At 40.2% G+C, this 23,615-nt stretch overlaps 1 protein-coding gene across 2 annotated transcripts; it reads right to left on the bottom strand.

Moving 5' to 3' along the window:
* Nucleotides 1-1,924: 1,924 nt before the first annotated feature.
* hpgd (15-hydroxyprostaglandin dehydrogenase) lies at nucleotides 1,925-22,618 on the bottom strand. 2 transcript variants are annotated; one of them, XM_055229818.1, is made up of 8 exons: nucleotides 22,405-22,618; nucleotides 18,512-18,635; nucleotides 14,240-14,346; nucleotides 10,178-10,274; nucleotides 6,283-6,359; nucleotides 5,587-5,750; nucleotides 4,215-4,341; nucleotides 3,211-3,963 (listed from the first exon to the last, which is right to left on the bottom strand). In XM_055229818.1, the coding sequence occupies exons 1-7, from the start codon at nucleotides 22,519-22,521 to the stop codon at nucleotides 4,218-4,220; spliced, it is 810 nt and encodes a 269-aa protein (XP_055085793.1). In that variant the 5' UTR covers nucleotides 22,522-22,618; the 3' UTR covers nucleotides 3,211-3,963; nucleotides 4,215-4,217. The 2 variants fall into 2 exon arrangements, with proteins under 2 accessions (XP_033830236.1, XP_055085793.1); XM_033974345.2 differs by having other exon boundaries at nucleotides 1,925-4,341; nucleotides 22,405-22,616.
* Nucleotides 22,619-23,615: the final 997 nt, after the last annotated feature.

The raw sequence follows: 23,615 nt of genomic DNA, 5'->3' as shown, positions 1-23,615 counted from the left end.
ACATTACACACAGCCTGTAGTGTTTTAAGACTGCACATAAACAGCAGCAAATCTGACACATGGTTCGAGTAAAGGAACTAGTTAGGCCTAAGTTACTCATACACTGGACAATTAACACTCTGAGATTTGCTTAAAAATAAAATGTATTATTATTAATATCAAGTCAATGTAATTTATAAGTTATTATAAATTATTCTTCAAATCAATGCACTTTTTAATTTTTTGGAAGATTGTGTATTTAATTTGATTGTATTATTGTTAACAAACAATACATTACTACCATTGCTCCTTCAGCTTTTTATAGTTTTTTTTAATATATTTTTTTTAATTATTGATATTTATATGGCATGATAATTCAGTGAAAATGATTCCATTCTTTCTATCATTATGGTCTGTGTATGACTACATTGGGTCTAACTGTAGATCGGCGCTTTCATGTCAGGAGCTTACTCATTCACTGTGCATCATTCCTCTAGCAGCGGTTTGTACAAACAGGGTAAAAATAAAGCTAATTTATTGCACTGTTGTAAAAATGGATCATTAAAGCTATGTATTAGATTGTGCATTATGTGTTTGTCTGTGAAAATTATTTTGTATATGAATGATACTTTAAATAGTGTGCAAAGATCAATCAAGGACGCAGACAGAGGAGCTGTTAATATAACCCAGTTTCAGTCTGTAGGTCAGCCACCTTTACCTGGTTTACTCCTGGTTTAGACCTGTCTTGATTTAGTCCTGGTTTAACTGTGGTTTATACCGTCTTTAAAAAAAAAAACCTTTGGGCAGCAAATACTATTGATAGTAATGGGGAACGATGGTTAAAATTATAATTACCAAAGCGGTTGTTTGTAATAAAACAAGTTCATGTATCCAGAATAATATGGCCATTACATGTTGACCCATCCCTCAACAAATAATAGGTAGGCCGATAACATTTGTTTTTCAGATTGGACATTTTCTTCAAAAACAATGAATCTCCCATAGAGCTACATAGACCCCTATCCATCTGAAACATTACATTTTAAAATGTATTGAACACAACCTACTCCCAAAATTGCATTAAAGATAAAATGCATGATGCGATGTGTGTTGCCACGGATTCCACCGTCAATCAGGTTGTGTTATTCTACATGGGGCTGATCTTAACAGCAAGTAAGTTTAATAGGGACTACAGAGGCGTTTTAAAGCCTCCTAGAGAATGGTGCAATGTTGACTTGTTAGTTCACATGAACATAGAACATTTTCCACAAATGAACCCACCTTACATCATATTTTAGTGGTGAAACTTATGTCAAATTCTCCATTGAAATCACCACAAAGAAAATGCAGTTGAGTGGCATTTAGAGGCAAAAGTGGGTGGAATAAGGTCAATGGTGGTCATTTCCTCTCCGTTTCTCACAATGCAGTGTTAATCAGATTACACAGTCTACGGCACATTAGCAGTGATTTAGAGCCCATTATAATTTATAGGCCTATTGTGAGTACTATAATAGTGCCAGGGGTCAGACCAGCAGTGGAGAGGAGGAGGAGGTAAGTCATGATCTTAAAAGAATCTTGGACTAACTCTGGAGGTGGAACATTGCATACATGATTTCATTGAAATACAAAGTTAAAACCATATCTTGGAACATTCTCTGTAGAGATAGAAATATTTTTTTTGCCATCCTGTAGAATATTACAGCCAAAGCAACAACATTTCCATGGAAACAAAAAGGAGGAGTCAGGTTTGTGGAGCTGCAAGCCTGAGTCTAGGATCTATGAGATGTTTAATCCTATACTGTGGAACAATGTATTCTGCACAAACTAATACAATTTATTTAGAGACAAGCAGGCTGGCCCACCTCCCGAAAAGTTGCGCCGTCTACCTTTATGGAAAATGGGATTTGTTTTGGGAGTTTGATTGCCTTTTCCCACAGAATTCTTGGCTGTCTTTGTCCTTCAGGTATACACTGAAGTATATTCTCTCCTCTGCAGATCATATCATACAATACCCACAGCTCGCCTGGACTCCTGAATCTCTCCTGAATCTCTCATCTGGACTAAAGTTGTTGACGTTTTTCTTGGCTTCAGGTGCTCATTGACATGGTTTGACCCTGTTCCCGCTCTCTCTCCTTGTCTTTCTAACGAAATCTCTCCCTCCCTCTCTCTTTTCCCTCTCTCTCCTCTATTCCACCCACCTCTTTCTCTCTCCCAACCTCTCTCCATCTCTTACTGTGTCTGTCTCTCACTTTTTCCTCTACTTCTCTCTCCTCTCACCCCCTCTCCCCTCATCCTCTCTACACACTCTTTATCTTTCTCTCTCTTGCTTGCTGCCTCTTTCTCCCCTCTGTCTTTTCATTTCCCTCTCTTTCTCTTCCTTTCTACTCTATCCATTCCCCCTTTAACTTCTCTCTCTTCTTCTCATTCATTCATCTCTGCCTCCCATCTCTCTTCTCCATCTCTTTCTCTCCGTCCCCATTCTCTATCTCTTACCGTTGCCCAGCCTGTCCATCTCGCGCTCTCTTTCGGTCTCCTCGTCTCTCTCCCTCTTTCATTTTCTTATCTTCCCCTCTCTCTTTCTCTCTCTCCTGTTTCTCCCTTTCTCCTCACTTCATCCCTCCCTTTACCCCTCTTTCTCTCTCTTTTTCCCCTCTCTTCCTTCTCTCTACCTTCCTATTCTCTCCTTACTCTATCCACTCTTATCTCACTCACACCCTCCCTCTCTTGCTTCCTCCTCACCTCTTCTCTCTCTGTCTCTCTCTCCATCTACGCTCTTGTTTTCCTGCAGACTTGTGTTTAAACCGTTTAAACTGGACTCGTAAAAGAGAAATGTTTGTGCAGATTTCAGAGAGGACAAAATTGAAGAAGGAAGAATAGCAGAGAGAGAGGGGGAGGGTGCAGAGGAGAATGAATAGAAAGAGAGGGAGAGAGATGGAGAAAGAGAAAGACAAAGGGAGCAGAGGGCGACAACTCTAGAGTGGGAGTGTGAGATGGGGATGATGGAGAGTGGGGAGAGAAAGAGAAATGAAAAGGGAGGAAACCGAGTGAGAGATAAAGTAAAAGAGAAAGAAAGAGAGGTGGGTAGAGGGAAGAAGGGGGGAAGTAAAGAGGGAGGTGGAAATAGAGAGAAAGGGAGAGGGAGGAAAGGAAAATAGAGAGACATGAAGGATAATGAACAAAAAGTATTTATCAAAAACACATTTTATTCAAATAAATGTCTACATTAGTACAGTACAATATTAGTACAGTACAGATAAATAAACCTATCCACATCCCCAAACCATAACATTTACATTTTTCCCTTTAAACATCTAGTATGGCTTTAAAGCTGCACTATGGAGCTTTTCTGGTGGAGGGTCCATGAAAATCTTATTGCTTTGCCTGCAATGTTTCACAATATGGGATTAAATGTATCTGTTTCCATGGAGACAAGCAAGTGACGCTACCAGGCCAAGTTACAGGTCAAACCTGCTGAGAAGCAAGCCCACTCACAAGAACGCATGTCTTTCAAGGTATTTAAAACCTCTACAATAAAATAGCCAATGTCTAATGCCATACTGTGGAACATTCAAGGCAACACAATAACATCCACATAAAGGCAAGTAGATGACAGACCCTGAAGAGAAAGGTTCCACAGTGCACCTTTAAACAGTTACAAATGTGCAAGTTTTACCTCATTACCACAGAGACTGGTAGAACTGAACTATGGCCCCTTCAAATTTGATATTTTATTTTCATCTAGAATCTTACAGTTGATTAATTTGAAAGTGTTTGATTTTTTTATTCTAATATCAGGCCTGAAGGGGGCGGTATGGGTCCAGACCTGGTCCTTGTTTGGTTCTTGTTCATTCCGTATTTTTTCAATCTTTTATTTTTTCATTATTTTTCTAGTGTCAGTTTAGTCCTGGTTGACTCCCAGTCTAGTCCTGGTCTAGTCCTGGTCTAGTCCTGGTCTAGTCCTGGTCTAGTCCTGGTCTAGTCCTGGTCTCAGATGGACATTGGCTTGTTTGTGTGGAAGTGGAGACCTTTGGAGCAATCCTAGTTTAGTCCTGGTCGGTTCTGGTTCAGTCCTGCTTTAGTCCTGGTTCAGTCCTGGTCTAGTCTCAGTTTAGTCCTGGTCTAGTCCCGCTTTAGACCTGATCTAGTCCTGCTAGTTTTGGTTCAGTCCTGCTTTAGTCCTGGTTCAGTCTTGTTTAGTCCCAGTCTAGTCGTGGGTCAGTCCTGGTCTAGTCCAGGTCTCAGGTGGACATGGGTTCATATGTGTGGAAGTGGATTCCTTTGGAGCAGGTTATTTTCATGACGGCTCCGTGGAGAGAGTCGTCTGTGATCAGCGTCATCATTCCATCTGCAATCAGCGACGGCCTGAAGACAAAAACACAAAATAAAAATAAAATTCTATAAATCTACTTCAGAAGAGGAAAATATGTTTTAAAAATGGCTTACTTCTTACTTGGTTTAAATTTTGTCTGGATCTAATGCCTTCAGCCTTCTAAGACTGTAAATTATTCTTTATCGATATTTCTGACAGGGGCTAAACACTTCTTCCTGTGTCTTCTCTCCCTCCCTCGCTCTCTTTGACTCCCTTCACTGCCTTTTTCACTTGACAGGACCTAAACACCACTCCCTATGCGTCCGTCTCTCTCCCCTCTCCTCTCTGTATCTTCTTCACTCACTCCTCCATCGCTCCCCCTTTCACTTTCCCCCTATTCCCGTGTTTTTACTCGCTTTCTCTGTCTCTTCTCCCTTTCTCTCTCCTATAGCTTTCTCCCCCCCCACTCTTTCCTCAACTCCCCTACCTCCCTTCCTCCCCCAGTCTGTCTCTCCTTATCGCTCTCCCTCCTTCTCTCTGATACTTTTGCATCAACTTCCTTTCTTTCCTCCTCCCCCTCCTCCCCTCTCTCTCTTCTCTCCCTCCTTCGCCCCTTTCTTCTAACTCAGGTTTAAACAGGACTTTATTGACTTCTTCACAAACACAAACACATGTCAAAGTTTACATTTGATTTGATGATTTCCACATTTTCTCTGAAGAAAAATCAGAGACAAAGACCACATCTGTTTGAAAATAACAAATTTGAATATTTGTTTATTTATAAAGAAACAAGCTCAAACCTCAATTACATCAAGATCTGGATGTTGAAATTTTTATTGGTCTGTCCTGTTTTAATTCTCACTTCATTGTAGATGTTTAGTGTTGATTATGTTCAGTCCTGGTTCAGTCTGGGTTGAGTCCTAGTTTAGTCCTGATTAAGTCCTGATTTAGTCCTGCTTCAGTCCCGGTTCAATCCAGGTTTAGTCCTGGTTTAGTCCTGGTTTAGAACTGTTTTAGTCCTTGCTTATACACACCACCTGATCCACTTGTGTTTTGGTTCTCTGAAAGACCAGATGAGACCTGATTAGTTCTAAATCTGGTTTAGTCCAGGTTGACAGGTGTGTTAGATGATTTTGTTGCAGTGGTCCATGTGTAGACCTGGTTGAGCTCTAAGTTAGTCCCGGTCCTGCTTTAGTCTTGATTAATGGACATATTTTAACTGTATTTGATTTGCGTGTCGACTGTATATGTATATTTTAAAGAGTAGTAGAAGTAGTAGTAATACTTTAAATACTCACTTTAAGACTCCAAAATGGTTCATACTTTTCTTGAAATCGTCTTTAAACTTGACAAATTTTCCCATATTATCCTCATGTTCCACTGAGTGAAGAAGAGGAGTGTCTACGAAGGCTGGGCACAGCACGTTTATGCGCACGCCATAGTTCCCTAACGAGGAGGCATCCTGGAGAGCAAGGAGACAAGGAGGGTAGAAACAGGAAGAGAGAGGAGGAGGCAAGGAGAGTTATTGTTAGTTCAGGGGTGGAAAGGGAACTGATATTCTTAGGTACAAGTACAGTAGTTGCTTGGCTAATAATGTACTCAACTATCAACACAAGCACTCTGTAACTTAAATTAAATTAGTGTTGTCGTCATACTAAAATTTCAAACTCAATTTTGATACTAAATAGACTTGATACTCAATACCGATACCATGATGATAATAAAAAAAAGTACTTTTGTTCACCAAGTGGCCTTATATCAAATGAGTATCGATATGAGTTTCAATACTAGTTTTAGTATCTATTAGTATCTGATTTCAATACTTTTGACAGCCCTACTTAAAATGTAACTACCAATTACATGACTAGAATTACAATGTACAGGTACAGATTTAAAAATCTACTCAAAAAAGGTCAATCACCTGCCTTAGATAAAACAAAGCAGATCATATTTCACAACCATAAATCCCAGAGTGAGTTGCATTTTAGACTTACAGCCATAGCTCTGGAGAAGCCGATGACTCCATGTTTGGTGGCAGTGTAAACAGGCTGATGTGGAGAGTGCAGGAATGCTACGGAAAAACACACAATAATACTTTTACACAATAGAAAAGATGAAGTATACTAACAGAAAATCTACAAATGTTGGCCTGTATAATAATTTTTTCACTTTTGTTTTTGACGGTCTGAGTCCCCCCTCCCTTTCCTCTCCGCTAAGTCACTCCCCCTTCAGCGCGCTGTCACAACACAATCAGCGTGCATCTCGTAGGCTTGTGGGCTGAGCATTGTACAGAATCTTATAGTTAACCATAAGGAGGGTTCAAATGGGGCCTAGGAGAAACCGCTAAATTACTCAAACATGCTCGGATGACATCTAAAACCTCTTCAGGCATGTTTTTGACGAGGGAACAATGCTCCATAAAGTCGAATTTGCATAATACCCCCTCCTTAAGCCCTTTCAACTGACAATCTCATATTCGCAGTTGAATAATTGCGCCACTGAAGCTATTATGAAAAAAAACAAAACAGAGAACTTTGTGGCAGTTTTTGTTTCATGTGGATAGGCTTAGTATTTACAGAGATATTAACCATAAACCAGACCAACAAATCTGAACTTTAGGATTCTTAATGTTGTGATGTCACGTGAATGCAACCTATTTACTTTTAACATATGCATCACATTGTAGTGAGAATTACATTAAGAATCACAGTTTTACTCTACTGAATAAATAAATAAAGTCTGTTTTTAATCAGACTCTAGCTCGTGTCCTCAGATGACTTCAGGACAATTACTTCATCATTTCATGTTTTAGTTTAACTCAAATATTCACAAGCACAAAACTCTTGTCAAACTGATTACATCCAATGACACACATCTGTACCATGTTACCAGCACTGGTCTCATTTTGTATCTGATTGCATAAACTTCACTATTACTTGATCCACTTTACTACGTCCAGAACGGGAATGGGACATTTTCTGTGCTCAAAGAAAATGACTTCAGATGAATGGAATAAAGATCCGGTATTACGTGAAATCGAGTCATGTGAGCTTTCAGTCATGTTAGAGTGTTACCTCATCAAAAACACACCTGGAGTTGTGTTTTGTTTCATTCACACAGGTTTGAGTAAGCCTTTATTTGTCTGTCTACATCTGCAAGGCTCAAAATGTGCTGTTCCAACATAAGATGATTCAAGTAGTTTTGAATAATCTTCGAGTAGTTTTAGAGTTAAAAACAGTTCAGTAGAAAATGGGCAATTCCATGCCTGAAATTATCCAAATGATTCTAATGAAGGTGTATGGAGTTTAAAAACACAGTGGAGCACTTCCTGTATTACCACATGACATCACAAGGTGGAACAGAGTGTTTTAGATTTGAGAAAATAAGACAACCTAAACCTGGAGGGTTTGTGTGTTTAACATGTGTGAATGAAGCAAAATACAACTCCAGATATATTTTTGATGAGGGGACAACAGTATAACACTGCATCAGTTTAACATAATATCTGCAAAGAGCTAAACAGTAATTACATGTAGTAGTGTCTAGAGGTCCTCATGCATTCCTAGCTGGTGTGTGACCATGTTTGGACAGGCCCTGTTTGTTATGTGAATAGAACCACAGACTGATGTTATCATTGTAAAAACACTGCATTTCCTTTAACTCTGAAGGCTGAATGCACAGACCAGCTGTGGGACCAGAAAGCACTAAGAATATCTTATGTGGGTTTGTAATCCTACTGATCAACGTTTTAAAGCAGAACTAAGTAACATTGTTAAACACCATTTTAAGTGGTGATGGTTAAATAGTCATTTTCAAGGTAAGTGTCCATCTATTCTCTCCTCTCCAAAAAAAAAAAAAAAAAAGAGAGTTCTCTTGGAAAATGCTGTCTCTTTTTTAAAAATGTTTAATTTTTGTATGTGATTATACTGCCTTATTTCAATACACAATAAAACATAAAAGAAAAGAATAGAAAAAAACAAAACACTTTTGAGTAGGTTCCCTGACAATGCATTGTCCTAAGGGAGCAGCAGGGAGAGCTCTATCACTAAAAATGACTTAGTTCTGCTTTAATTGAAACATTAAAGAGGGACTAAACACGCACTTAACTCTGCCCATGACCACTTTTCAAATAGAGCTGCTAAACTGGACAGTACCTCTGGACTAAAGAAACTGCATCCCTGCAGCCAAATGTTTATAATCAGAAACATCTGGATCTAATCAGGTCAGTCTTTTGTGATGTCACCAACTACTGGAAATCGCAGAGGCCACTGAAAACAGCACACACTGAGATTTAGGCATTTTTGACAAGAAAGCTGCAAATTTACTTAGTTTGCGCCAGATGAATATGAACAGTAGATAATGCTATTAAAACACCATTTACACAGTTAATTAATGAAAAAAGGTGGACTTAGTGTTTTGGCCACAATTGGATTTACTGGTATTTGTTAACAAACAGGGATTACATTATGATGAAATTAAAACAAATTCATAACAAAATTAAAAGGAGATGTATTCTATAAAATCAAGTTGTATCAGCCTTTGACTGTGATGTAATGGTTCTCCCTCATCATCAGCTGTCTCAGAGTTGTATTTTGATAATTCATACAATTTGAGTAATCCTGCATTAGCAAATTTCATGTGTCACTTGCCCCCTCTCCTCGCCCACTGATTTCCACATACTTGTACTTATTCTATAAGTACAGATTCTCTGTCACACATGTGGGTTCTAAAATTTCAATTCAATTACATTTTAATATTGTGTTTAACAATGAACAGAATACAAACTGACGACCTTTGTTTACCCAGAAAAAAGCATAATTTGTATTCTTTAAAAATGACACAGCACACTTTCTTGCCCCCTGCTGGTGCATAGGGGAGAATTCTTTCAAATGAGGCTAAAATCAATGGCTTAGATCAGAGGTGTCCAAACTTTTTTCATCGAGGGCCACATCTCAAAACATATTCGAAGCGGAGGGCCACAGACCAGTGATCAATGCAGCGCGGTGCTTTTTACACAGCTTTGACGGAGCCACTGTGTATTCATAAAGCTTGAAACACATTCATTTTAGGTCTGTATCACAATGCAATGTGATGTTTGAGGTGATAGTGGCAGAAATAATTTAATTTGCTGTTAAAGGTACTGCTTATGATCAATTGGGCCAGTTCAGCAGGAGGCTTGAGGGCCAAGAAAAACTGGTCCAAGGGCCGCATTTGGCCCCCGGGCCTTAGTTTGGACACCCCTGGCTTAGATTGAGCTGCAATGACCGGATCTGGTGAAGGGCATTTACAGAGAAGTACTTATTGCAAAGTGTGAGTACATTTTGAAAACATGTAATAAATATGTAATTATGGACATTTGTGGTTGGAACATCCAGTCCTGTTGACATATTAAGGGTTATACTTTAGTTTATACAAAAGTCAAAAAAGTCAAACACCAACTTATTGTCAACTTCAGCAGTTTCATTTCCCATTGGGTTAAATCTAAAATGATTCTCTCTGATCTCAATGGTCACTACCTAAACCCCAGCACCTCCAGCCAATCATTAAACAGTGCTGAGGCATCAGTGTTGTGACTCTAATGCGTATTTTAAACCAGGCTTTAAACCCAACACATGCTATAGTATTTACCCACCAGGACAAATTATGGGGTTGTGCGAGCATTACCTAATCTTGCACAGTAACTGATTCTCATGAAACTGGGTGGAACAAAAGTTAGATTTTTTGGCTTGTTCAGCTGTTATGACACTTCGGCCAGTCATGTTCAAATGACCATGACGTTCCGCCTTCCCCGATCACTTTCAGCAAGAGCCGTTCCAGATTCATACATGAGTAGAACTCAATTCAGAGTACTATACATGTCATTCTGGTGTGAGCCAGATTAAGTGTTACCTGCCATAGAAGACACGTTGATGATGCTCCCTCCTGCTTTGCCGTACTCTTTGCTCATGTGCTCCAGCCCCAGATATGTTCCTTTTATTACTGATGTCTGTGGAAAATAGAAAGGTCATGTTTATTTATTTATCCATATGGAAATAGGTTATTTGACAGATTTCAAAAGATTTCTGACTTGTTTTAAATATTTTTTCTTCAAGATAAAAGTGAACTATTTAACCTTTCTGATGTAGATGTTATTGCTTTGCCTGCTATTTTACACAGTATGGCATTAAACTCCATGCAGCCAAGCAGATGATGCCACCAGGCCAAGTTACAGGTTGATCTGTGGAGAGGCTCTTACATACATCCATCCGGGGCCAGGTTGTGGGGGCAGAAGTCTACGCAGGGACTCCCAGACTTTCCTCACCCCAGACTTTCCTCACCCCAGGCTTCCCTCACCCCAGACGTCCCTCACCCCAGACTTCCCTCACCCCAGACTTCCCTCACCCCAGACTTCCTTCACACCAGACACATCCTCCAGCTTCTCCAGTGGGACCCCATGGCATTCCCAGGCCAGCCGAGAGATATAGTCCCTCCAGCGTGCCCTGGATCTTTCTCTGGGGCTCCTCCCGGTGGGACATGCCTGGAACACCTCCCTAGGGAGGCATCCAGAGGACATCCTGAACAGATGCCTGAGCCACCTCAGCTGGCTCTTCTAGATGTGGAGGAGCAGTGGCTCTACGCCGAGCTCCTCTTGTGTGACCAAGCTCCTTACCCTATCTCTAAGGGAGCAGACAGCAAGCCTGTGAAAGAATCTCACTTCGACGGCTTGTATCTGCAATCTTGTCCTTTCAGTCGTTACCCAGAGTGCATGACAATAGGTGAGGGTTGGAACATAGATTGACTGGTCAATCGACAGCTTTGCCTTTCAACTCAGCTCCTTTTTTACTACAATGGACCGATATAGCAACCGCATCACGGCAGATGCTGCACCAATCCGCCTGTCAATCTCACGCTCCATCCTTCTCTCACTCGTGAACAAGACCCCGAGATACTTGAACTCCTCCATTTGAGGAGGAAAGGACTCACCACCCTCCTGGAGAGGGTAAGCCCTCTTTTTCCGGTCAAGAACCATGGCCGAGGATTTGGAGGAGCTGATTCTCATCCCAGCTCCTTCACACTCGGCTGCAAACCGTCCCAGCGCCTGTTACAGGTCCTGGCTCAACGAAGCCATCAGGACAACATCATCTGCAAACAGCAGAGATGAGATCCTGTGGTTCCCAAACCAGACCCCCTCTAGCCCCTGCGCCTAGAAATTCTGTCCATAAATATAATGAACCAAACTGGTGACAAAGGGCAGCCCTGGCGGAGTCCAACATGCACTGGGAACAGGTCTGACTTACTGCCGGCAATGCGAACACAGCTCCTGCTCTGGCCATACAGGGACTGGACAGCCCTTAGCAAAGAGCCCCGGACCCCATACTCCTGGAGCACCCCCCAAAGGACCCCACAAGGGACACGGTTGAATGCCTTCTCCAGGTTCACAAAAAACATGTGGACTGGTTGGGCAAACTCCCATAAACCCTTGAGGACCTGATGGGGAGTAAAGAGCTAGTCCAGTGTTCCACTACCACCTACCAGGACAAAAATCACACTGCTCCACCTGAATCCCAGGTTAGACTATCAGATTCTCCTCTCCAATACCCTGGAATAGACCTTACCAGTGAAGCTGAGGAGTGTGATTCCCCTGTAACTGGAACACACCCTCTGGACCCCCTTCTTATACCACCCTGCTTTGCCAGCCCAGCGGTACAGTCCCCACCACATGATGTTGCAGAGACGTGTCAGCCATGTGGGAGAAGCTCTCACAAAAGTGTGAGTCTATTGGGCTTCCTCCTCCATCCAAGGATCCAACTCACCACCAGGTGGTGATTGGTTGACAGTTCTGCCCCTCTCTTCACCTGAGCGTCCAACACACATGGCTGGAGGTCAAATGACATGACAACAAAGTCGATCATCAACCTCCCTAGGGTGTCCTGGTGCCACGTGCACTGATGGATACCCTTGTGCTTGTGTTCGTTATGGACAAACTGTGGTTAGCACAGAAGTCCAATAACAGAACATCACTCAGGTTAAGACCAGGGAGGCCATTCTTTCTGATCATGCCCCTCCAGGTGTCACTGTCATTACCCACGTGGGCACTGAAGTCTTCCAGTAGGACAATGTAGTCCCCGGTAGGTGCACTGTCTAGTATCCCTCCCAGGGACTCCAAGAAGGCCGAGTACTCCGCACTGCTGTTTGGCCCATAGGCTGACACAATAATGAGAGACCTGTCCCCTACCCAAAGGTACAGGGACGCGACCCTCTCATTCACCGGGATGAACTCCAACACGTGGCGGCTAAGCTGTGGGGCCATAAGTAAACCCACACAAGCTCACTGCCTCTCCTTGCAGGCAACGCCAGTGAAATGGAAAGTCCAGCCTCTCTCAAGGAGTTGCGTTCCAAAGCCCAAGCTGTGCGTGAAGGTGAGGCCAACTATATCTAGCTGGTAATGCTCAACCTCCCTCCCAACATTTCCATAGCGATAACGAGATAACTTTTCACTTCCACACCCCATTCATGTAGGCAAAGTAGGTCAAATGTCTTGCTCACGGACACACAACAACAGTCTGCAGTAGAACTATTAAGACCCACGCCTGCTTAGTTCAGAAAAAGACTGTATATTTTCAAGGTAGTATGGCCTTTTTTGACAAATACCTCATTTATTTTTGATGGGGTAGTCCTACTTTAAACCTGGTGTCTGCTACTTGAACATACGTTCCTTTTTTGCAGTGAAGCATAACCTTAGATAAACAGGAAGTATGTTGTTCTGTATGTAACATGTCCGGACCTGATATGGGCTCACAGAACTCAGTGACATCAGCAGCTTTTTATAATCTGTAATTAACCTCCTGGTGTCTCGTGGGCATGTTCTGAGTCTCAATACTTTTTTGTGATTTAAGTAAACAAGAAGAAAACCTAGCCAACTGATTCCTTGAAATAATTTATGTATATAGTATTAGTATTATTAGTAGAAGCAGTGGTTTGAACATAAAAACATCTAGTGACAGTGGGGTAAGTAATAGCAGTAATAGTAATAGTATGAGTAATAGTAGTATTAGTATTGATTGTATTGGGAGCAGTCTTAGTGGTTTGGACTGACTTGAAACAGGTATATCCCCTCAGGCACATAGTGACACTGGGGTTAAACATGTGAAATGTATTAAACTCCAAACCTGCCCTTCTGCCTACAGGGCTAAAAACTATTAGAAAATACTACTAGTAGTAGTAGATTAATAGTTGCAGTTGTAGTATTAGTATTAGTAGTAAGTAGTAGTAACAGCAGCAACAGTGGCATGTAGTTTTAGCGGTGTTGGTAGTAATAGTAATAGTTCTTGTAGTTGCTATTGTAATAGTAGTACTAGTATCAGCAGATCTAACCCACAGTAACCTGATCTGAGCGTGACATAACATAATGAATGGGTGAGTTCAGTCAAAACAAGGAAGTGTTCAGGTATGTGTAGCCAGGAGCCAGGGTTTAAACCAGGTCTGGACGCTGGTCTAGATCCTGTTCTGAAACCTGGTACCACTAAAACTACTACTGCTATTACTTCCAATACTACATACTATTATTATTACTACTACAAAACAACTAACCTACAAAAACAGCAAGAGCTATTACTACTATTGCTATTAGTACTAATGCTACAAATGTTAACGTTAATACTATTACTGCTACTACTACTACTGCTACTACTATCATTGCTGATTCTGGTCTGAAACCTGGTGCTGCTAAAACTAATACCGCTATTAGCACAAATACTACATACTATTATTACTACTACGACAAAACTACTAACCTACTAAAACAAAACAGCAACTACTACTACTACTACTGTTACTACTGCTAATACTAGTTCCACTGCTACTATTATTCCTACCACTACTGACTTACACTATTTGGATCTTGATTTAATCCTGCTTTAGTCCTAGTCCAGACCGGGATTAGACCTGGTTTAGTTCTGTCTTTGAACTCACCAGATTGACTTGAATGGTCTTCTCCCAGTGCTTCTCGTTGTTGATCCCTGCGTTGTTTATGACGATGTCTAAATGTCCAAACTGGTCTACTGTCTTCTGAAAGGCTTCTGTAAATAAATAAATAAATATAAATATAAATATAAATATAAATATAAATATAAATATAAATATATATATATATATATATATATATATATATATATATATATATATATATATATATATATATATATATATATATATATATATATATTATATATATATATATATATATATATAGTCACATCTTTGTGTGTATCAAGTATTGTCCCAATAAACCTACACTAAGGCAGCTCTCTTTCTGAATTCCGTATATACTATATTTATATACTATATTACTAATATTTTGAATTGTTATTATTCTGTGAGAACAGAGAACAAGACCCCCAAATACCTGAACTCCTCCGCCCATCACACAGTGTTGCAAAGAAGTGCCAGCCAAGACAGCTCCGCAACATGCAGACAGTTAAGATACTCAGGACAGATCTCGTCTACCCCCGGCGTCTTGCCACTGAGGAGCTTTAAACTCCTCAGTGACTTCAGGGTGATAGACGAGTCCATCTACAAGTCCCCACCCTCTGCCTCCTCCTCGGAAGACATGATGGGATTGAGGAGATCAACAAAGTAATCCTTTCACTGTCTGACAATGTCTCCAGTTGAGGACATTTTCACCGTGACAGGCACCACAGATCTTACCACCATAGTTATGAACAACCACACCGACAATGGAAGCAGAGACTCCATGTCCACAGCCTCCCCCAGGATTTGGGAAAAGTTCTACTGAAGGCATGAGTTGAATGTCCCTCTGACAGAGGGCTCCACTAGACGCTCCCAACAGCCCCTTACAATAAACTTGGGCCTGCTAGGTCTGTACGGCTTTCTCCTCTACCAACAGACGCAGTTCACCACCAGCTCTGCCTCTTTCTTCACCAGAGTGTCCACGACATGCGGCCGAAGGTCAGATGACATGACAACAAATTCGATCATCGACCTCTAGCCTCGGGTGTCTTGCTGACACTTGCACTGATGGACACGCTTGTGCTTGAACATGTTGCTGATAATGGACAAACTGTGGCCAGTCCAATAACAGAACACCACTCGGGTTCAGACCGGGGAGGTCCAGGTGTCATTGCCCATGTAGGCATTGAAGTTCCAGTATCCAGTACACCTTCCAGAGTACTCCAAGAAGGTTAGGTACTTTACACTACTGTTTGGCCCATAGGCTGATACAACAATAAGAGATTTGTACCAAGCCCAAAGTCGTTGGGATGCGACCCTCTCGTTCTCTGGGTTGAACGCCAACATAGCTCCTGGGATCGTTCGGGTGCTCTAACCCCTCCACCAGGTTAAAGTGGTAGAACGAGGAAGGGATGAATATAAACCTATGGTCATGAGCTTTGGGGAATGACCGAAAGAACAAGATCAAGGATACAAGCGGTCAAATTGAGTTTCCTCTGTAGCATGGCTGGGCGCTCCCTTAAAGATACTGTTCAGTCAGTTCAGTCACACAGGAGGAGCTCAGAGTAGAGCCGCTGCTCCTTCATGTCAGGAGGAGCCAGTGGATCTGTTCTGGATGGATTTGCATTAAAGTAAATGAAAACAATAAACTGACTCTCTCTACTTATAATATAAAGGGAGTGGGTAAAGTAAACAACTATTCAACCCCATCCTTTATACTATTACAAAATTATCCAGACTCCCCATTTTCTGATTCTTGTATCACTGAAACTGATTAAAGAGCATAAGACAGGTTAGACTATTCATTTCATTAAAATTGTATTTAATTTAATTCAGATATTCCCTTTTTATAACTTACTGTGGTTGTTTACTTTTCTTTTCAACTTTTTTTTCCCACAAACTGCCACTTAACTGATATAAAATTATGATAAATATTTACCACAGGTGCTATCCTACCAAACCAAAAAATGAGCATAAAACCTGCACTTTAAATTCCCCTACTCATCTTGTATCTCTAATGTTCTAACTGATCTTTGAGCAGTCACATTCCTGTGCTCTGCCTTAGTCTCACTTTACACAATGAGTCTTGTTAAAATTTAAACACTTAAAAACAAATGCACAAAATGAGGAACCAAACTTCAGCCAAATACCTGCGGTTTGCACAGGGCAAGCACACAAAGGACACACAGCTCTCAGCTTATCAAATGTCATTACAAACTAGGCGTGCCACAAAAATGCTTAAAGGTGCACTATGTCACTTTTCTGTTGAGTTATTACTTGTTTTTATTGTTCTACAGTGTGGCATTAAACATTTATATCTTATATAAAAATACCTTGAAAAACATATTTTTATTGTGAGCAGTCTCACCTCTCTACAGATCTGACCTGTAACTTTGTGTTGTGGCACCACCCGCATGTCTCTGTGATGAGATTGATGAGTTTAATGCTATATTGTGCAACATTCTAGGCAAAGGAGTGATGGTCAGATAGGCTATAAACAAAGTGTGCAAAACCAGGTCAAAAAGACAAAAAAAAAATTATCATATTTGTTGTATTTATTCAATTGCTTGTGAAAAACATGCATTCTTATGGCGAAGAGAGTCGTCTCACCACAGAAAACGTGGTCTTGTGACATTACCTCCTTGTCTCCATGGAAGACTAATGCGAGTTTCATGCCATATTGTGGAACATTATAAGTAAAACAAGCAGGTGGTGTAGTTACATAGTGCTCCTTTAAATGTTCTGGTCATAGCTGGAATCAAACAAAAAAATCTTTAGTTATATTATCTCCCATGAGCCACTGAATAATTCCATTGTATAAACTCCTATCATTTACAGTGAGTTGTTTTGTGGTGTTAAAGATACCTGTATTACATAAAACAGATGGATCTAGTTTCGTCTGACTGACTCTCACTGAACTGTGTCTCCAGGATAATACTTTGCCTGTGACGACACTATTCTCGTTTTCACCAGTAAGTTCAAACATGTTACTCAAGAGTCTGGGCTGCAGCCAACTCCTGTCAAACAACCAGGTATTCTGTTACTCAAACACGTTGTGCTTTCAATGTGCTTAATGAGGTTAGTCAACTGCAAAAATCTGCATTCAAGGTGACAAATGATGTCCGCCTAAACACTGATGCAGGCAAAGTCTCAGTCTTGATCCTGTTAGATCTGAGTGCTGCCTTTGACACTGTGGATCATGGGATCCTCTTACAGAGACCAGAGGACTGGGTGGGCATCTCTGGTACGGCACTAAACTGGTTCAAGTCCTATTTAGAAAACAGGGAGTACTTTGTTGAAATTGGAAAATATGTCTCAGATAAAAGTCCCTGACCTGTGGGGTGCCCCGGGGTCAATCCTGGGACCCCTCTTTTTCAAACTCTACATGCTGCCGTTAGACCAGTTCACACGCAGCACTAATGTGTCCTACCACAACTATGCAGATGACACTCAGATCTATGTCTCACTGGCAGCAGGTGAATATGGACCAGTGGATTCACTCTGCCACTGCATCCAACAGATCAGTGTGTGGATGCAAAACAACTTTCTTCTGCTAAACTCAGACAAGACTGAAGTCATTGTCTTTGGCCCACAGAAACATAGAGAAAGTGTCAGCAGTCACCTCCAGTCTCTCTCCAGGCTCAAAACAGTTCTGTTTAGCTGAGCATTTGACTGAAAGGTTTTTATTCTGCCTCTTCTGTTTTAATGTTAATTTTATGATTATTTTTGTTTTGATTTGTTTGATTTTAATGCCCTCCTTGTTCTGTAAAACACTTTGAATTACTTTGTGTATGAATTGTACTATACAAATAAACTTGTCTTGCCATGCACTCCATATTCTGTGATAGTGAGATATTGCTGTAGCCACAGCTGCCCTGGGGTAGAGTGATGGACATGAGGCTGCCAATCTGCGCCATCGGCCCCTCCGATCAACACCAATCACTCACACACCACATTCATACGAGGCACTGTAGGTGGAGTGTCTTTTTTAAGTACACAACAACAGTATGAACTCAAGTCATTGCTGCCCCACTGTGACGCCTGGTACACCCAGCTGTCTCCCATCCAAGTACTAACCAGGCCCATCCCTGCTTAACTTCAGAGACCAGATGAGACTGGGCATTGACAAGGTTGTAGTCAACATGATTTTCCAAACTTACGTCATTTTCCCACATGTAGATGATATATTTTGCAGTGATGGCAGTGTAAAGCCTGAGATTACACTTCTTAGCTGTAACAGTACACTTCTTAGGTGTAAAGCTACAGTTCACTTACCGGTGAGTGCTTCTGCGTTAGTGACGTCACACTGGAGGAAAATCGAGCGATCGGCCCCAAACTCAGAGTCCAGCTCCAACTTACACTGCTCGCCACAGGACGCGTTCATGTCCACTACTGCTACCTGTAAAATAAAATGCCATTACTGGTATTACTACTACTACTAGTACTACTACTACTGAGAGCACGGCGGCTAAGTAGCTTGCACTCACAACAAGAATATTCTGACTGTCTCACTGTGTATGGGTTGGTTTCCTCCAGGCACACGATTCCCCCATTAACATGCATAACAGATCAAATCCTCCAGCTAAGGTAGTCCCAGCCAAGACCAGTCTAGACATCCATTGAAGGATGGGTCAAATGCAGTGGACAAATTTCCCAACTGTATTAATTATGTGTACCTTAACTTGCAACATGCAGGTCCTCTTCTGCCACACAGCAAGTATGACTACATTACTAATATGGCTAATGCTACAGTACTGCTAATATGACTACAGCTATGTAGAGAATGCCTATGCACATAAGGCAGATCAGCCTTAAAGGTAGAAGAAAATGAGCAGTGAAAGCATGCAGTCTGTGCACTTAATGTGTTTAATAACTGAACCTGGGCTGTCTGTGTGTAAACCTGCAGACAAAGCAATGGCTCTTAAACTTTTCTCGGGGATTCAACTTTACACGGGGCCCAATCTCATATTAAATGTATTATATTCCACTGATTGTAGGGCCCTCGAGGAGGTGGTTGCCCTTAATTTGGGTCCCAGCCCTATGGTAAAGAATCACTATAGATGACACATACAAGTGTTTCTCCCTCTCAGTACATGGACAGGCCATGCCTCACATGAAAGCTCAGAACCTCCAGAATTTACTCACTGAGCTGCTCTTATTCGCACTTGTTCGTGACTATATATATATATATATATATATATATATATATATATATATATATATATATATATATATATATATATATATATATATATATATATATATACACATACATACACACACATACATATACATACATACATATAAAGGCCAGGGAGAAGCGGTGAGTATTCACTCTAGTCCTAAACTGTGTTAAAGACTGAGAGTATCTGACAGGCAGAGAGAGAGGCTGCTCCTTGAGAACCAAAAGACCAAAAAAAGACCAATAACATAAATAAATGGAGCATCATGTTCAAAGTTTTTTTGTTCCAAAGCTATATTTGATTTGAACATACACCTCGTATCTGGGGACACTGATAGGTCATACTAATATTCATTTAAAAATCTAAATCTTAAATACTGTTCCTTTTATTCAAATATAAGTTAAAAAACATAACATTAGATTATTTTTTGTGCTGGGGTCCATAGCTACTAAAAAAGCTATCAGCTATAGGTAGCAGTGACCAGGGTGTATTTGAATGAAAAAAATATAATTTTTTAAAAATGGGCACATGATATAAAAATACTGAATATCATAAAAAGAAGGAAATGTAAAAGTAATCATTCACAGTAAACTGCCAAACGGATGTAATAGAGAATCTCCACTGCACTCAAGTAGGTTAAGGGTACACTACTTTATTTGCAGTAGACTTTTAAAGAAGTTGTGGTCTCACAGAGGAAGCTACAGGCACAGAATGTTGTGTTGTGTTCAAGACATATAAAAACCATGAAAACACACTGCAGTATAGGGACCACATATACATGACTAACTAGTACTATTAGGCATAGGTAGTTAATTACACCATTAGTGCACTCACTCATGTTTTTTTTTTTTTTTTTTTAAATACATCTTAGTTAGCCTTAACAAACATTTAATAATAATACTAATAAGACTACTACTACTACTACTACTACTACTACTACTACTACTACTACTACTACTACTACTACTACTACTAATAATAATAATAATAATAATAATAATAATAATAGTAGTAGTAGTAATATTATTATTATTATTATTTTTTTAATTATTGTTGTTGTTGTTGCTGCTGCTGTTGTTGTTGTTGTATCAATAAATACATTTAATATATATATATATATATATATATATATATATATATATATATATATATATATATATATATATATATATATATATATATATATATATATATATATATATATATATATATATATATATATATATATATATATATATATATATATATATATATATATATTTGTCTTACTTGCTTGTAGTCACTAGGGAATACACAGTAAATATTGCTATGGTAAGTAAATCTAAAGTAGCCTGTAGTGGGCAATTGAAAGTATTCCTTTATGGGATATTATTGAGGATTATTCTGATAGAGATGTGAAGATTATTACATTCATCAATAATTGTGATTATTCAGGTCAAATTACAATCATAAGAGCTAAAAAAATACTAATCATGACCATTTTAAAACAAAATTCAAAGTAATAGTAATATCTTTTCAATCTACGCTCCAAAAAAAGTACCTTCAGAAAGTTTGATTTCATAAACAGGTCACATACTGTAACATTTTACAGATGAAGAGTCCAACTGTAGTATAGGTCACATTTAAGTTTGAGGAGGAGGTTTTAATGCACTCTTGGTTTACAAAGGTAGTGTTTCTCCTTTAATTTGCAATTAAATCCAATAAAACCTATCTGTCACACTTATTTAAGGCCTAATTTGCCTTCTTATTGCTGCTGTAGTTGTTTTTAGTATTGTTATTAGTATTCACAACCCATCACTGTTGTAATAATAAATACATTCAAAGTAAATTTAAATCATTGATTCTAAATGTGGTGACACAAACAGTCAAATTCAAAACAAAAAACACTTTACAAGAATGGAGTATAGATTAAATAGAAATGACTGCTAGACATTCTAATGTCTAACATGTCAGGCAAAATAGGAATATTTAATGCTTTTAGGTATTCTTGTAAACAGTTTCTGTGACTTTTACTGCCTGTACTTTGCTTTATTTACCAGGTCCGGTCACTATCTGATGATCTTTTCCTTGAGTTAAAGTTCAATTTATTCAAGCTTAAGTAAACACGTGCCGTACCTGACTCTGTTTTGAATGGGTTTGTGCCTTGCAGCCTCATCTGACCTCCTCAGTCTTAACATAAATGTGCTTTACTCACTCAACTGTGTCTCTGTTCCTTATTTTATGTTCATCTAATGAGTCACGGATTATTGAGAATATGAATAAGGCACATTTTACACGATAGTTTTCAAATTGGACTAAAAACATTACAGTTTACATATTTACACGGCAGAATAGGTAATCCTGCTTTTCAGACTTTCTAAACATAGACATTTATAATGGTTTGAACATATAAAACTGGTTTGAATGCTAAATCCAAGAAAACAACAACAAACTCTTCTTGGACCTGATTTAGACGTGGCTTAGTCTTAGTTTAGACTCATTTTAGTCCTGGTTTACACCTGATTTAGACCTGCATGTTTTATACATGGCTTAGACTGATCTAAATCCTAGTTTAGACCTGGTTTAGACCCATATATTTAGGACCCGGTTTAGATTTTAGTTAAACCCATCTTAGTCCTGGTTTGGGCCTGGTTTAGTCCTGGGTTAAATTTGCTTTTGACCTGATTTAGATCCAGCTTAGACGTATCTTAGTCTCGGTTTAGTCCTTGTAGGTTTGCCCTGGGCTTTTGATCTGGTTTAGGATAAGTACCATTATAATTACACTAGTCAGCCTGGTTCAACCACATTTTAATCATGATTTAAATACTTTGTGAACCACATTTAACTCCATTGTACAAACTGCTGCTACTATTGATCTCTGCAGTGAAACAAGGTAAAGTTACTGTTACTTGCTCTTAGCTTTTGCATGTGCTCAAAACTACACAAACTACTTAAACCCACATGTGAATCAGCTAAACTTAACAAACTGGAGTAAATTGTACTCACTTTGGCCTGGTTTTGCATTAAAGCCTGGACCACGGCCCGCCCGATGCCCTGTGCTCCCCCGGTGACTAGAGCCACTCTCTCATTCAGAGCCATGATCGTGTGGAGCAGTGAGCGCATGTTTCTCCTCCACCAGAGTCTTATACTCCGGCTCTGGGCTCTGTTTGGACCATAACACAGTCCCCTCCTCCTATTGCTCTATCACTCCTTTCTTTCTCCTCCCCCTTCTCTCTCCCCCCTCCTACTACTCTACTCTCCCCCTTCTCTTTACTTCCTTCTCTCTCACCATATCTTCTTTTCTTGCCTCTTCTCCTCCCCTTCTACTTCCTTCTCTCACTCTGTCTCTCTCGATTTCCTTCTTTCTCCCCCCCTCTTTTCTTTCTTCTCTTTTTTCTCCACCTTCTCTCTTTATCTCGCTACTCCTCCTATTACTCTGCCCTTTCTCCTCTCTCCTCTCTCTTTTCTTACCTTCCTTCCTCCTTTCTCTCTCTTTTTCCTTCACTCGCGTCCTTCTACTACTTGATCCCTTCTTCCTTCCTCTCCCTTCTCCTTCCTTCATTTTTTCTCTCTATCTCTCCTACTCTCTCTTCTTCCTTTGCTATTTATCTCCCTCTCTCTCTTTCCTACATTTTCTCTCCTCCCCCTTCAATAACCACCCTCCTCTCTCTGTATCTTTCCCCCTTTCCTTTCTCCTCTCTCTAGCTCTCTTTCTCCCCCTCTTGTTGCAGCTCCTCTCTCTCCTTTTCACCCTTCCTCCCCCCTTCTCTTTCTATGTTCTCTATCTCCTTCCTTTTTTCTCCTCCCTTCGCTCTTTCTTTCTTTTCTCATCCCTCCTTCTGTCTCGCTCCTTATCTCTCCCCTCCCTTTTCTCTTTCTACCTCTATCCCTATATCCCTCTCACCCCTCCTTCTCTTCATGCCTTATCAGCCAAACTAATCTCTCTCTTTCTTCTATCTCTGCTCTTCTCCCTCTTTCCTTCTTTCTCCCTCTCCCTCCAATACTTTGTTTTACCTGTCTCATCTCTTCCTCTTTCTCCCTCCCTTTCCCTATAACTCCTCGTTTTACCTGCACCCTCTCTACTCTACCCCTATCTCTATCTCTTTCTCCCCCTTTCATTCTCTCTCTCTTCTCTCTCTTTTTCCTTCTTCCCCCGTCTCTCCCTCTCGTCCCTTATTTTACCTGCCCCCACCCCCTCTCTCCCTCTCTCTTTTGTT

Source organism: Periophthalmus magnuspinnatus, chromosome 1 (genome assembly GCF_009829125.3).
Source record: "Periophthalmus magnuspinnatus isolate fPerMag1 chromosome 1, fPerMag1.2.pri, whole genome shotgun sequence".
Taxonomy (NCBI): Eukaryota; Metazoa; Chordata; class Actinopteri; order Gobiiformes; family Gobiidae; genus Periophthalmus; species Periophthalmus magnuspinnatus.
Note: the sequence above shows the minus strand (reverse complement) of the source record. Positions and strands in the feature narration are given on the sequence as shown.